This window comes from Carcharhinus amblyrhynchos, chromosome 2 (assembly GCF_965287045.1).
Source record: "Carcharhinus amblyrhynchos chromosome 2, sCarAmb.v2.hapA, whole genome shotgun sequence".
NCBI lineage: Eukaryota > Metazoa > Chordata > Chondrichthyes > Carcharhiniformes > Carcharhinidae > Carcharhinus > Carcharhinus amblyrhynchos.
The window spans coordinates 61,794,552-61,808,543 of NC_137325.1; the positions used below are offsets into that span (position 1 = coordinate 61,794,552).

General features: G+C 40.6%; 1 protein-coding gene across 1 annotated transcript in view; it reads left to right on the forward strand.

Moving 5' to 3' along the window:
• The first annotated feature begins 601 nt into the window (after positions 1 to 601).
• LOC145354925 (zinc finger protein 385D-like) overlaps positions 602 to 13,992 on the forward strand; it is a 553,654-nt gene continuing 540,263 nt past the window's right edge. Inside the window, exon 1 of the mRNA XM_080206587.1 lies at positions 602 to 722. Coding sequence (XP_080062713.1) covers positions 713 to 722 — 10 coding nt within the window. The 5' untranslated portion in view covers positions 602 to 712. The remainder of the gene's footprint in view (positions 723 to 13,992) is intronic.

The window sequence follows — 13,992 nt, forward strand, 5'->3', positions numbered from 1 at the left end:
GGATTGTTTACGTGCATTTTATTACTTACGAGAGAAGAAACAGATGGCGTATAGGCTTTTTACCTTATTACTATTGCACACATGGCTCTCTCACGTTTCTAGCTAGCTTCACATTATGGACTATAAAATGATGTTGTTTTCCAGCAGAATGTGAGAAATATCTTTTGTATTTTTGCTACTGTATAAAACTGTGTCACATATTAATGTGGAGGAGGGATAAGAATGTTCCTCTGGACATGAGCTATAAGCCTGAAGGCTCCTTCACACTGCAGCTGAACAGCTCTTAAAATGCTATGTGAAAGCCTGCAGATTAGCTGTGCTTAGAAGCAATGATTTGATGCAATTTCAGGCTGCCTGAATTGCTGTCCAGTGTCAGTGTAAGGCTCTGTTATCCTAGCAGACCTTTTCAGTTCCTTACACTTGCCTTTAGCTCAGCTGTGGCCACTGATAGTCTTTGTATTGTTTTAATGTTGGTTTTGTACAGTCAGGCTGTCGACTGCGAAGAAACCATCCACCCAGAGGGTGCCTACACCATAGTTAGTGGTTTATTTGGATCTGATACTTCACAGTGTGATTCTAACTGCCTATGTGAAGAAAATAGGCAAAGCTCAAGAGGCACTGCTCTATTCATCTCTTTTGTAGTTTTATTTTGCCACTGGAGGCTTAAGAAGATCTGTACAGCTTGGGTCACCTTTCATTAGCATTGAACGCAATGCTTCTGGGTGAGTTAATGTGAGAGAATAACAAAAGACAGACCTGCAACATGAAAGCAAGAAAGCAAGCATTATTCCTTTGACGGTGCTCCTTTCCATCGCGCTTTCACCTCGTATAATACAATTGCAAAGTGTGATCGACTTGAATGACGAGGAGGTAGCGGTCTGTTCATACTGTGCCTTCCCTTGTAGGCTACATAGCCTGGTTCTAAGTGCCTCCATTAGAATGCAGTGCTTCCGCGTCTTAGTCGAATGATTTTTTTTCCTGGTTTAATGGATTTGCATAAAAGTCTGTAGAACATGGTCACCTTGTTTGATTACCATATATTTTAGTGAAGGTATTGACGGCAGATGATTAGAGATTATTGTACTCTTCAGTTGAAAATTCTGCTCAGATGCTGACAATTTCTGCATTCAATTTTTGAGAGAATTTTTTGTATTACAAATATTTTAATTTTTTTTAATTGTCCTTAATGAACAGGCTTTTACTTACTGTTCAAATATGCTTATTCTCAGTATTATCAATGACTTTTAAAAAGATGTGCTAAAGCTGCAGGTAAATTCCATTGATCCGAAACGTGCAGCACAGTGAATTGTGAAATACTCAAGATTTATTAGGCTTTAAGTAAGGAAACAACAGTTGCTGTGTGTTTTTTTTTGTATTTAATGCTGACGCGAAACTTGTGCCTGAATTCTGTTGCAATATGGATAATGTAACTGCAGTAATATCAAATTGCCCATTAATAATATGTATTCTGCCCTAAAACCCACATGAGTGTGACATATTGTTCTAGGCTGGAGCCAGGGTTCATAAGCTCAGGCTCAGCTAATTGAGTTTATCAACTAACTTCACGCCCCAAATCTTCTAATGGGGTAAAGAAATCTTCTTATTGCATGTTTTCTGCGCAAATATGTAAGATGAAGGATAAAAGTGCTGAGGAGTGGAAGATTAAATTCATGCAGCATACTGATACCGTCTCAACTTGGTTTGAGAAAAGCATTTTCCATAAGGATTGAAGGATTTTCTGTTGTGAAAACTGCTGTCTGTTTGCTGATTTCAATAAGCATTAGTATTTATCAACATCTCAAATAAAAAAAAATTGACTGCATTACAAACTAAATGCTGGCCACATATTTTAAAAATAGAGTCGTGAAACATGTTTGATGCTTAATCCCTGGCACGTATTATATGATTTGATAAAATAGCAATTCACCATTGTTCGCCAAAATTATGAAAAGGGAGATTGTTCTAATTCCCTGAAAGTTCTAACAGTCGTCTAAAGTATTCCTGATTTCTCTAAAATAGCAACGTCTGAATGAAAGAAAACTCACCTAGGTCCTGCTAAACAGATTCTTTTTTTGCTCTTTTCCTCTTTTTACACTACTTGTCAATCATGAGTGTAGTTAAGCTGTGAAATTGCACCAATGGATAACAGATTTCAGGCTGCCCAAAGCCAAGTTAGTTAATTGGGGCCTATAACAGAGGGCAATGCAACCAATTTAGTCATGTCAAAGATTGAGCTAACTAAAATAAACCTGGAAGAGTATTCTTTAGATATCATATATAACAGTTATAGAAATGTCATCTATTCATTTTTGTTTATTCAAATAAATCACGTTACCCAAAGTGATCATCAGCACCTGAGTGTCGGCACCAAAATTAACCCTTGATGCATGATAACCATGCCAATCTTTCCCCCATTTGATTGGTGGCCAGATTTTGACCAATTAAAGGTTTACAAGGTTAGAAGGCAATGGTTGTTGGGATCAGTGAGATAAGATAAAAGTAGATTACATATTTTGAACTTCAAAAGAACGTTATTACTGTAGAATAATGTATACTATACAAATAAATATAAAGTGAAAGGGACAAGAGAGTAATACAGCTTTGCTGCTGTTACATTTGTGTTCATTTCAGAATCACAGTGTATGATCTGACAGTTTGTAAAATCAGGACTGCCCAGTGAGACCTAAGCTAACAACAGTTCAAGGTTTAAGGTAACTAGTAGGTAGTGGGTGCTCATGTTGTTCAAATATTACTGTGTATCTCAAATATTTTGATCACTTGTATCACATTGCTTTCAACATTTACTGTAAGATTTATGTAAGATTACGTTTTCAGTTATAAACTTAACTTGAAGTAAGAGATATACAAGTTAATAAATTAATTTAGCATTCAGGGAGCTCATGTGGACCTTGTTTTTGGTGAACATCTGGTTTTAAAAATGGTGTCTACTTGGCCACGTTTATGTAGACATCAGTTTCCGACCTGCAGGCTCAGTGTGTGGCTTTTAATAAAGATTTTGATTGGCATGCCAACCATTTCTTTAAACTATCAGATAGCTGGTACCCTGAGGATTATGAGATTTCCATCATGCTCTTGTCATCACTCTGTAAGAGTTGAGTCACAAGTTCAAAGGAAGCTTCTTACAGGTACTGAAGATAAAAAAAACAAAAAGTCCACCATTACTGAGGTAGGACCATGCACAACACAGTATAATGTCTTTTAAAAATATAGTTTCAAAACAACACATTGACGTGTCTGTGTATTAGAAAATTATAATTTATTTTTGAAGCGTTCTTTTTAACTCAGTCCATTAATATCTGACACTGAGATTAAGACTTTAAATTCAGTTTGTAACATCAGTTAAATGGCAGTTACTCTCATTACCCAGATAAGCTTTCCAACAGTTGACAATCTACCCTTTAATGTAACCATTATGAGCCAAAAGAGCTTTGTAGCTCATTCCAAGAATCTGATTTAGTTTAGACCATATTAAAGTGTCATTAGAATTCTAAATTTCTGAACATTAGTGGCACCCAATGCAAAAGATATAAGGTGAAATGATTAATCTTTCTGTAAATTTAAAAGCACCACTACATAGTGAGAGCCTACTTAATTCATTGGAAGTTACAGAAGCAATGCACAGTGGAAGTGATTTATGTTGTAGTTAATCAGCAACCTTTTTCCATTTTGGTAACAGTTGTCTGAGTACTGAATTTGTTATTATTGATTAAATGTTTCATAGTCCCTTTGAAGATTGCCACTGGATGTGCATGGTTACAAATTCTGACATTTTCCAGATAGTCTCAAGGTGTAAACCTAAATAATTATGGTTCCTCATTTGTTTTCCAACAATAGCTAGTTATCCAAAGATAGCAAATCCCATTATGCAAACTTATAGATGTCTCTCCTTTTAAAAATACATTGCAACATTATGAGATGAGTTTCAAAATAATAGCTTTTATTAAATTTCTAAAATTCTATCAAGTCCTGAATAATTTGAAGTTTGTAAGAAACTTTCCCAATGATTCTTACATTTAAGCTTTTGGAATGAGCTTTCATCTCTGATCTTGCATTATGTAAATTCTGACAGATTGTTAAAGATGCAAAGAGCTCAGAATTCTGCCACTAAACCACATCTCTCAACAGAAAGCACTGGGGGAAATATTCAATACTGATGTACTATCTGAAAAGTCTGAAACAACACCCTTACCAAATAGGCAGGAGCAGCATGAGAAGGAACCCCACAGTCACCTCAAATGAGGTAGAACATAAATTTCATTGCTGCTCCGTGTATATGATCCCCTGCTATGATACACTGTAAACAGAATAAAATAATTCATTTGGTCCTGCCTCATGATCTGACAGCAATAAAGTTAAAGGACTTTCAGTAAGAGCTCGAATTACTAGTAAGGGCAGGGAGTCACTTTGACATCCTGCCAGTCTAATGTGTGGGCATCCCAATAGCATTGATATGATATGGCACTCATCCTTGATAATTGAAAGAGTCCATCACCAGGATCTGGAAAGGTTGACAGACTAGTGAATGGAAGTTTGACCCCACAACTTATCAAAAATTCTACCTCAGTTTTCTGAGGGTAGATAGAGATGTAATGTGGGGGGATTCAAGAAGGGAATCATTCAGAGAGCAAGGTGTAATACTAAAATGTTTCACCATAGTGGCAGCTTGGAAGGAGGAAAGGACATGGCTTTCAGCAAAATGAGGTTGTGACCTTGAAAATTGGGACTGGAAGAAGATGTAGTGACAAGACGGATGAGGGCATAGATTGATTGGTAAACCAGGGTAAAATCTTGAAATTACTGTTCTTCAGGGGTGATGCTGTCCACTCTTTGTCATACCTCACCAATTAGAATCATAGAAGAAAGTCATAGAAACTCTACAGTACAGAAAGAGGCCATTCTGGCCATCGAGTCTGCATCGACCACAATCTCCCCAGTCCTGTCCCCATATCCCTACATATTTTACCCATTAATCCCTCTAACTTAAGCATCTCAGGACACTAAGGGGCAATTTTAGCATGGCCAATCAGCTTTACCTGCATATCTTTGGACGGTGGGAGGAAACCAGAGCATGCGGAGGAAACACACGCAGACACGAGAATGTGCAAACTCCACACAGACAGTGACCCAAACTGGGAATCGAACCCAGGTCCCTGGAGCTGTGAAGCAGCAGTGCTAGCCATTGTGCTACCGTGCCGCCCTAACTAGTTGCTGTTTTCTGCAAGAAACAGTTAAATATCTGATCAGTGGCATTCAAATGAGGCTCAGCAGTTAATATCTGACTTACTTTTCTGTAGGGGATTTCCATTCATTCCAGTCTGGAGTTAAAATTGGCCCTCATGTCTAGTCTCATTTTCAGTACCCCCATTTTAATTGTGGAAGTGACAAACTTCTCCTTTTTGTTGCCAATTTGTGTACAAATCCTCAGTTATTTATAGGAATGTATTTAAATGGCTTTCTTATTTCCATCAAGTATATTACTATTATTCAGGCATTGCATATCTAATCTTTACAGTTTCCAAACCTAGTATAAAAGAGAAAGAATCAATATAAACGATCACTCGCCAAAAGTGGTTGTCTGCATTTTTTTAAAAGATGTTATCCACAGACCAGTGTTCTCACCCTCCTTCTCAATGACCTTGGGAAGATAAACAGAGCCAGTTTCAGGTTTGAGGCAGTTATTCTGAAAGCAATCAGTGTTATATAGTTTGAAGGAGAGGATCAAGACAAGTTGGTGAACATGATTTATGGTTTTAAAGAGTACATTTTGAAAAGATTTGAAAAGGTAACAAAACACAGTGTTGGTCAAAATAGTTATTTTTTACTATCACTGCAGTAGGGTACTGTTATATGTTTGAATAATTTATCAAGAAAACTATGCTGGGATCAGGATTATCCTCAGATCAGGATTTCTTAAATTGAAGATAAAAACGGTTAGGTTGCAGAGCTTGGTGCACAATCTATTTATTCATTCAGCTGTTCGGTCTAAAAGGGACAGATGGCACTTAACAGAAACATATTTTCACAAAAAAGCAATCACATTTCAACAACGTTTCATTTGCTGCAAGTAAGACTTGCTGATAGATTGACTGTATTTATAGACAAATATTTGTACTGTTTCAAACATAATTTAAGTCATGAGTTCTGTGCAATAGGATGTTGAAATTGCAAATTTGGACTCTAGATGTAATTATCTGGAGTCAAGTATATTTTGGGATAAACATTGGCCTGCTCCCACTTTTGGGCATGGAGGTTGCAATTTACAATCCACTTGTGCTCAGTCCCAGCCTCCTCATTTGCTTGATTGTAATGTGCAATCAAATGGAACCAATGCTTTTTGCTCGCTCCATGATCAACAGGGGGCCTGAAAGCATTCAAGGTGAGCATATATTCTGGCTAGCCTCCAGCTCTTAAAGGCAGTCTGTCCCTCTTAAAGGGAAGTTGCACTGACTGAAGGGAAGCTTCAACTAATTGCCAGGACTGTAACTAGCTAGAATTAGAAACAAAGGAAATGGAGATCTAAGGAAGAGAGTGTGCTTCAAGGTTCATGAATCCAGCAACGAGGCCTTTTTCAGGGAGGTTCACATGAGGAGAAAGACCATGTCTTTAAAGGAAGTCATGGAGGAACTCTTTCTGAAGGGAACTGGATTAGGTGGCAAGGGAGATCAAGCCTACAGGTCTTGTCACAAGAACATGGCAGCAATACCAAGGAAAGTTCAATGACTTGTCATGGCCATGAGAGAGATGGTAGGATGGTTCCCCCTTTTTCTACACCTCAACTTACTGCAGATAGATATGCTTTAAAGAAGAAATGTTTAACCCTTTAAGTGCTGTGACTCTCAAGAACAGACAGAAGACAGGTTTTCTTGTAAGCTAGAAAAGAGGAAGAATAAATATTGTTTTCTTAATGCTTGAATGCATTTGCAACAATACTTACACACACACACACACACACACACACACACACACACACACAGATAGGAACTGAAGTTTACAAAAATCCATATTATACTTAAAGTTTTTGAGATGAGCAAGCAAATTTCACTGCCAAGGATTCAAAGACTGTGATGGGCAGCACACAGGACAGTGCTGCTGAGGAAGCAAACCAGGATAGCATGTACATTTTTAAGTCCACTTGAAAGCCTCCTGAAACTGTCAAGAAGTATATAAGAATATGCCTCCAGTGTGGCAAAGGGCATCTCACAGCTTTGAGCCCATAATGGAAGTAGTGGCAACCTGATGGCAACACTTATGGATCCAGCAGTTGACGCAATATCTGCTAGCTGATGTTTCAGTTTTTCCACTGCAGCAGAAAGGGAGCTGCTGAATGGAGGTGTGGGATCCATGCTTTAGGCAGGCTGAGAGTGCTGCTATTATGGCTATGGATCTCAGAGCTCAAAGGGGCAGGCAGGCTTTCATTGCAGTTTATCAGTCTGTGCGCAGTACAGTAGGATTGGTGATGTGGCACCAGAGAGCAGAAATCTGCTATTTTCTCTCACGATGGAACTCATGTTCCCGCCACTTCATCTCTGCTGTATCCCGCTGTTGTTTATCAATGTGCCAGTACAGTCTATTATCACCAAGTTGGGAAGGTGCAGTCTGGGCCAAAAACTGGTTGAATGTGTCCTGCTAGACCACCTGCAGTGTGCCCAAGGTGAAAATCAACAGCTTCCTATCAGCCATGCTGCAGCCAATGGGGTAGCACTGTGAAAGAGCAGAAGTGATGTGGAGACATCAGCGTTGGACTGGGGTAAACACAGTAAGAAGTCTCACAACACCAGGTTAAAGTCCAACAGGTTTATTTGGTAGCAAACGTGACTAGCTTTCAGAGCACTGCTCCTTCATCAGGTGAGGGCGAGTTCTGTTCACAAACAGGGCATATAAAGACACAAACTCAATTTACAAAATAATGATTGGAATGCGAGTCTTTACAGCTAAGCTAGTCTTAAAGGTACAGACATTGTGAGTGGAGAGAGTGTTAAGCACAGGTTAAAGAGATGTGTATTGTCTCCAGACAGGACAGTTAGTGAGATTTTGCAAGTCCAGGCAAATCGTGGAGTTACAGATAGTGTGACATGTGAAGAACAGACAAAGGCATCTGCAAGACAAGCACCAAGGAAATGCAAAGGTGGAATAGTTTATTTTTGCCTGGATGTGTTTTTGATAATGATATCATGGAATGGTTAATGATGGGAGCTTTTCTCACAGGAATTTGGCTGGAAAGGGGATGATGTGGAGAGTGCTCTTCCTCCTCCTCCTCTCTGTGTGCAGATCTCCCCTTCTCCCCTGAATCTGTTTTATTTACTGGTCACATTGCAGACCCATAGTGCAATAATAGCCCCAGTTCTAATTTCACCTTGGTGTGTGCAGGTAACCAAATTCACTGTCCTCCCTGAATGGATGCAACAACTCACTGAAAGACCTCCAAAAGCCAGCAACAGTATGTTCACAAGCGTTGCCACTCCTCAAAGGACTCCAACTTCTAGTTGTGTGCCTTTCAATAACATGATGGGAGGTCCCCCTTACAACTGAATGCATATTCAACTGGTAGTGATTATTACTGGACCTACATGTTTCAAGTTCCAGCTGCCTTAACATAATGACTTGACTGCTCCTGACACTTCCTATCATCGATTGCCATTTTAGCTATGCCAGATGCATCTGGAAACACATCACTTTTCTTACTCCAGGACTTTGATAGCACTCCTCTTACCCTTAGGCAGTTATCCCTCAGAAGTGGTGCTGACTTGCTACCACTCTGTTTCAGTGGGGTCCGAATTAGCTGATATTGTCCAATGTACAATTCAGAGACGCTGCCACTTGTGGGTCAGGTGGCTGATGTTTTTGGAGGTCTGTGCCTCAATTTTGCCTCTTTGTGTTCTTGTTGAAGTCTCTTAAGGTGTTTGGCACCTTCCTGGATGAAATGTTTCCATTTTGGCCACAAATTCCCATGAGTCAGTGGGGATATTTGACCTCTTCAGGGATACTGGTACCAGTGGCACTGTGGAGCCCAATTTTGTGGCCTCTATATTTAAGTTAGCAACCATGCTAGAATTTGGCATCTATTCATCAAAAAAGAACTGAAGCAAAATGCAAACTGATGGCAGAATGCAATCTCCATTTAAAGAGAAAATTCCCCAACCCTTTTGGTCCCACAGCATGATGTTTATTGACTCTGGATCATCATATATTACTTCTATAGAGAATAATTCCAGTTTTGTAAAGTGATTCACTTACTTACCGTTTAATACTCAGATGTCATTCCGATGAACTTTTTGACATCAATCCTAAATTTGCCTTTCATTAATCTGAACCTGTGCAATTTAATTTAAAGTAACTTTCTGGATTTGCCTTTGCCATTCCAGTTACTAGCCTACATACCTCGATAAAATTGCTTTTCCGTTACCTTCTTTCAAGGTTGAAAAGTCTACTCTGTTTTCTAATATTTTCTCATAAATTGACTTTGACACTTGGGCTCAGCCTTGTGGCTCTTTTATGCACCATCTTCAACACTTAATATCTCCCTTGTTGCTAAGTGACCAGAACTGGTGCATTACACAAGGAACAACCTGGTCATAGAATGGTACCTGACTTGTTTTTGAGGTTTTGACCACACAGTTCAACATTCTATTGGTTTTGTTCATTGTTGCACTGAATGTCCTGGATATGTTCTGTTTACAAAGACTCTTGCATCTTTTTCAGCTTCATAAGAACATAAGAACATAAGAAATAGGAGCAGGAGTAGGCCATCCAGCCCTTCGAGCCTGCCCCGCCATTCAATAAGATCATGGCTGATCTGTCGCTGCTCAGTTCCACTTTCCCGCCCTCTCCCCATAACCCTTAATCCCCTCTCCTATCAAAAACCCATCAACCCGCGTCTTAAAAATATTTAGCGAGGCAGCCTCCACCACTTCAACGGGCAGAGAATTCCAGAGATTCACCACCCTTTGAGTGAAGAAGTTCCTCCTCAACTCTGTTCTAAACCGCCCCCCTTTTATCTTGAGGCTGTGCCCCCTAGTCCTATTGTCTTTTTTGAGTGGGAAGAGTCTTTCCACCTCTATCCTATCCATCCCATTCATCATCTTATACGTCTCAACGAGATCTCCTCTCATTCTTCTAAACTCTAACGAGTACAAGCCCAGTTTATTCAGCCTCTCCTCATAGCTCAACCCCCTCAACTCCGGTATCAGCCTAGTAAACCTCCTCTGCACTCCCTCCAAGGCCAAAATATCTTTGCGCAGGTGCGGCGCCCAAAAATGCACACAGTACTCCAGTTGCGGCCTCACCAATGCCCTATACAGCTGCAGCAAGACCTCCCTACTTTTATATTCAATCCCCTTCGCTATGAAGGCCAGCATCCCATTCGCCTTCCTGACCACCTGCTGCACCTGCAAGCTGGGTTTTTGTGACTCATGCACAAGGACCCCGAGGTCCCTCTGCACCGTCGCCTGCTGCAGTTTTTCGCCCCGTAAGTAATAGTCGTTCCTACCATTCTTCCTACCAAAGTGGACCACCTCACACTTGCCAACATTAAATTCCATTTGCCATTTCCTGGCCCATTCGCCCAGCCTATCTAGATCCTTCTGCAGACTCTCCACACCCTCCGCACAATTTGCCGTTCCCCCAATCTTGGTGTCATCAGCAAATTTCGACACCCTACACTCGGTTCCCTCCTCCAGATCATCTATATAAATGGTAAAAAGCTGAGGCCCCAGCACCGACCCCTGGGGCACTCCACTAGTCACCATCCGCCAATCCAAATAGCACCCGTTGACCCCCACTCTCTGCCTCTTATTTGACAACCAATCCTCTATCCACGCTAACACCCTACCCCCAACTCCATGTCCCTCGACCTTCTGCAATAACCTCTTGTGAGGCACTTTGTCAAACGCCTTCTGAAAATCTAGAAAGACCACATCCACCGGCTCTCCTATATCCACCGCCCTAGACACATCCTCATAGAACTCCAGTAAATTTGTCAGACACGACTTCCCTTTAATGAAACCGTGCTGCGTCTGCTCTATCAAGCAATTCCCTTCAAGATGCCTCGTAATTTCCTCCTTAATGACAGATTCTAACATTTTACCTACCACAGACGTTAAACTAACCGGTCTATAATTCCCCGCCTTTTGCCTGGCACCTTTCTTAAACAACGGCGTAACATTAGCCGTTTTCCAATCATCCGGCACTTCCCCGGAATCCAGCGACGTTTGGAAAATAACCACCAAGGCATCCACTATCACCTCCGCCATTTCTTTCAGAACCCTCGGATGCATTCCATCCGGTCCTGGGGACTTGTCCACAATCAGCCCCTCCAGTCTGTCGAGCACCGCCTTTCTAGTAACAGTAATGTCATTAAGACCCTCCAGTCCTACCACCTTTCCATCGCTAACACCCGGCAAATTATTCATGTCCTCCTCCGTGAAGACAGAAACAAAAAAGTTATTCAATACCTTAGCCATATCCCCATCCCCTACCACTAGGTCCCCTTTCTCATCCTCTAAAGGACCAACATTCACCCTAGCCAGCCTCTTCCTTTTTATATATTTATAAAAACTCTTGCTATCCTTTTTTATATTAAGCGCTAGCCCAGCTTCATAGTTTCTCCTACCCTTCCTTATCATCTTCTTTGTCAATCTTTGTTGACATTTAAACCTCTCCCAATCCTCTTCTCGCCCACTACTCTTAGCTACTCTAAATTCCTCCGCTTTTAGTTTAACACTTTCCTTCACCTCCTTCGTTATCCACGGCTTATTACCTCTCCTCCTACTATCCTTTTTGACCATCGGAATAAATTTCCGTTGGGCACCAAGAAAGATCTCCTTAAAGATTCTCCACTGCTCCTCAACAGACCCTCCCTCCAACGCGCTCTCCCAGTCCACATTCGCCAATTCTTCTCTCATCCTACCGTATTCCCCTCTATTCAAACAAAGGACGCGTGTCCGGGAACCCACTTTCTCCTCCTCCATCTGCACCAGAAACTCCACCATACAATGATCACTCTCCCCAAGAGGATCCTTCACCACAAGGTCCCTAATTCTACCCGCTTCATTACATAGCACCTTAGTTATTTCATTATTATTTCATTATTATTCATTATTTCATTAGTTATTTCACCCTTAGTTATTTCATTATCACCCATGGGATTTGAGGATGAGAAGATCAGAATCAAATTCTCAAGATTTGAAAATGAATCTAAATTTGGGGAGTAGTTAATTGAGATTAGGGATTATGATAAAAGACATGACGACGTTAATAAAATTGCAGAATAACCAAGAAATTGATAAATGAACAGTTAAGTGTGAAATGGTTTTGTTTGGTGGGAAAAGTAAGGGGGTCAAATGAGGAGTGTCAGATTGAAGTAGAGAAGCAGTGGGATCTAGGGGTATTGGTAAGCATATAACCAAAAATATCAATAAAGGTTAATAAGGCCATAAATTAATTTCCAGAGGAATGGAATTGAAAAGCAGTGAAGTTATGTTAATTCTGTAAATTACTTTGATTAGCACAAAGTTAGCACTTTGATGATGTGAACAGCTCTAGTATCCATATTACATAAAGGGATACTAAGACCACTGGAGAAGATGCAGAAATTATTTACTGGAATCATAACCTGAACTGAGAGGTTAATTTCAAAACAGGAGATTGAGTAGACTGAACTCTTTTCCTCTAGAAAAGAGAAGCCTGAGGGATGACCTGATGAAGGACTTTCAGATTAAGAAAATGATCTGATTGGGTCATTGTAGAAAGATGTTTCTACTTGTGGGGAAGACCAGAGCAAGGGATCATTAATATAAGATATACAAGGATGATTTTAAAAAGGAATTCAGGAGAAGCATCTTTACCAGAGTGGTTCGAATGTGGAACTTGGTACTACAGAAACAGTTGAGGTGACTAACAGAGATGTATTCGAAAAAAAGCTAGATAAATACATGAAATAAAGGAATTGAAGGATGTACTTATGGTGTTAAATAAAGAAGGGTATGAGGAGGTGCAAGAAAACATAAACACAGGCAGGGACCTTTTGGGCTGAGTGACCTGTTCCTTTGGTGTAAATACTAAGTAACCTTGCTTTTTCCCCTTGTGTGTTTTGTGTGACCGCTATTAAAATTAATCTGATATCATTTTGTTTGCGCACGCATTTTGTCAAAGTCATTCTGTAATTCTTGAGATAGGTGGCTGCACAGGTCTACTGAGCCCAGTTTGCCACAGGCCTCTAGCTGGGGGCATACCTCATAGTTGAATAGTCTGTGTCTGAGTGAGGGACTGAACGTTGAGTGGGGGTGGGGAGAGAGGGTATTTTCCTGTACCATGCCTCGGTGCAACCTTTCTGCAACATCAGGTAGACAATGTTGGCCGAGTCACAAGAGTATTTACCATGTACCTGGTGGATGGTATTCTCGTGTGTGATGATGGCATCCGTGTTGATGATCTGGCATATCTTACGCACGACAATGCAGAATCGCTGAGAAGAAATTGATAGCCAAGTTCTGCACACATGAGGATGGCCTCATCCTGGACGTTGGCTTCATGTCGCACTATCTGTAACCCCCATGACTTGCCTGGGCTTGCAAAATCTCACTAGCTGTCCTGGCTGGAGACAATTCACACCTCTTTAACCTTTGCTTAACCTTCTCTCCACTCACATTGTCTGCACCTATAAAGATTTGATTACTTGTTGAGGACTCGCATTCCAACCATAATCTTGCAATTGAGTTTGTGCCAAAATATGCCCTGTTTGTGAAACAAATTCTGCACTCACTTGATGAAGGAACGGATTTCCGAAAACTTATGCTACTAAATAAACATGTTGGACTTTAACCTGCTGCTGTGAGGCCACTTAATGATAATCAGTGGTATCATTTACATAAGCTCAAAGTAACACTGTCATTTGCTGATTTTACCCCCGCTATTTTGAATGTGGGTACCACATCAGTCTATTCCCAGTCCAACCCGCAAAAAGTAACCAGTGAC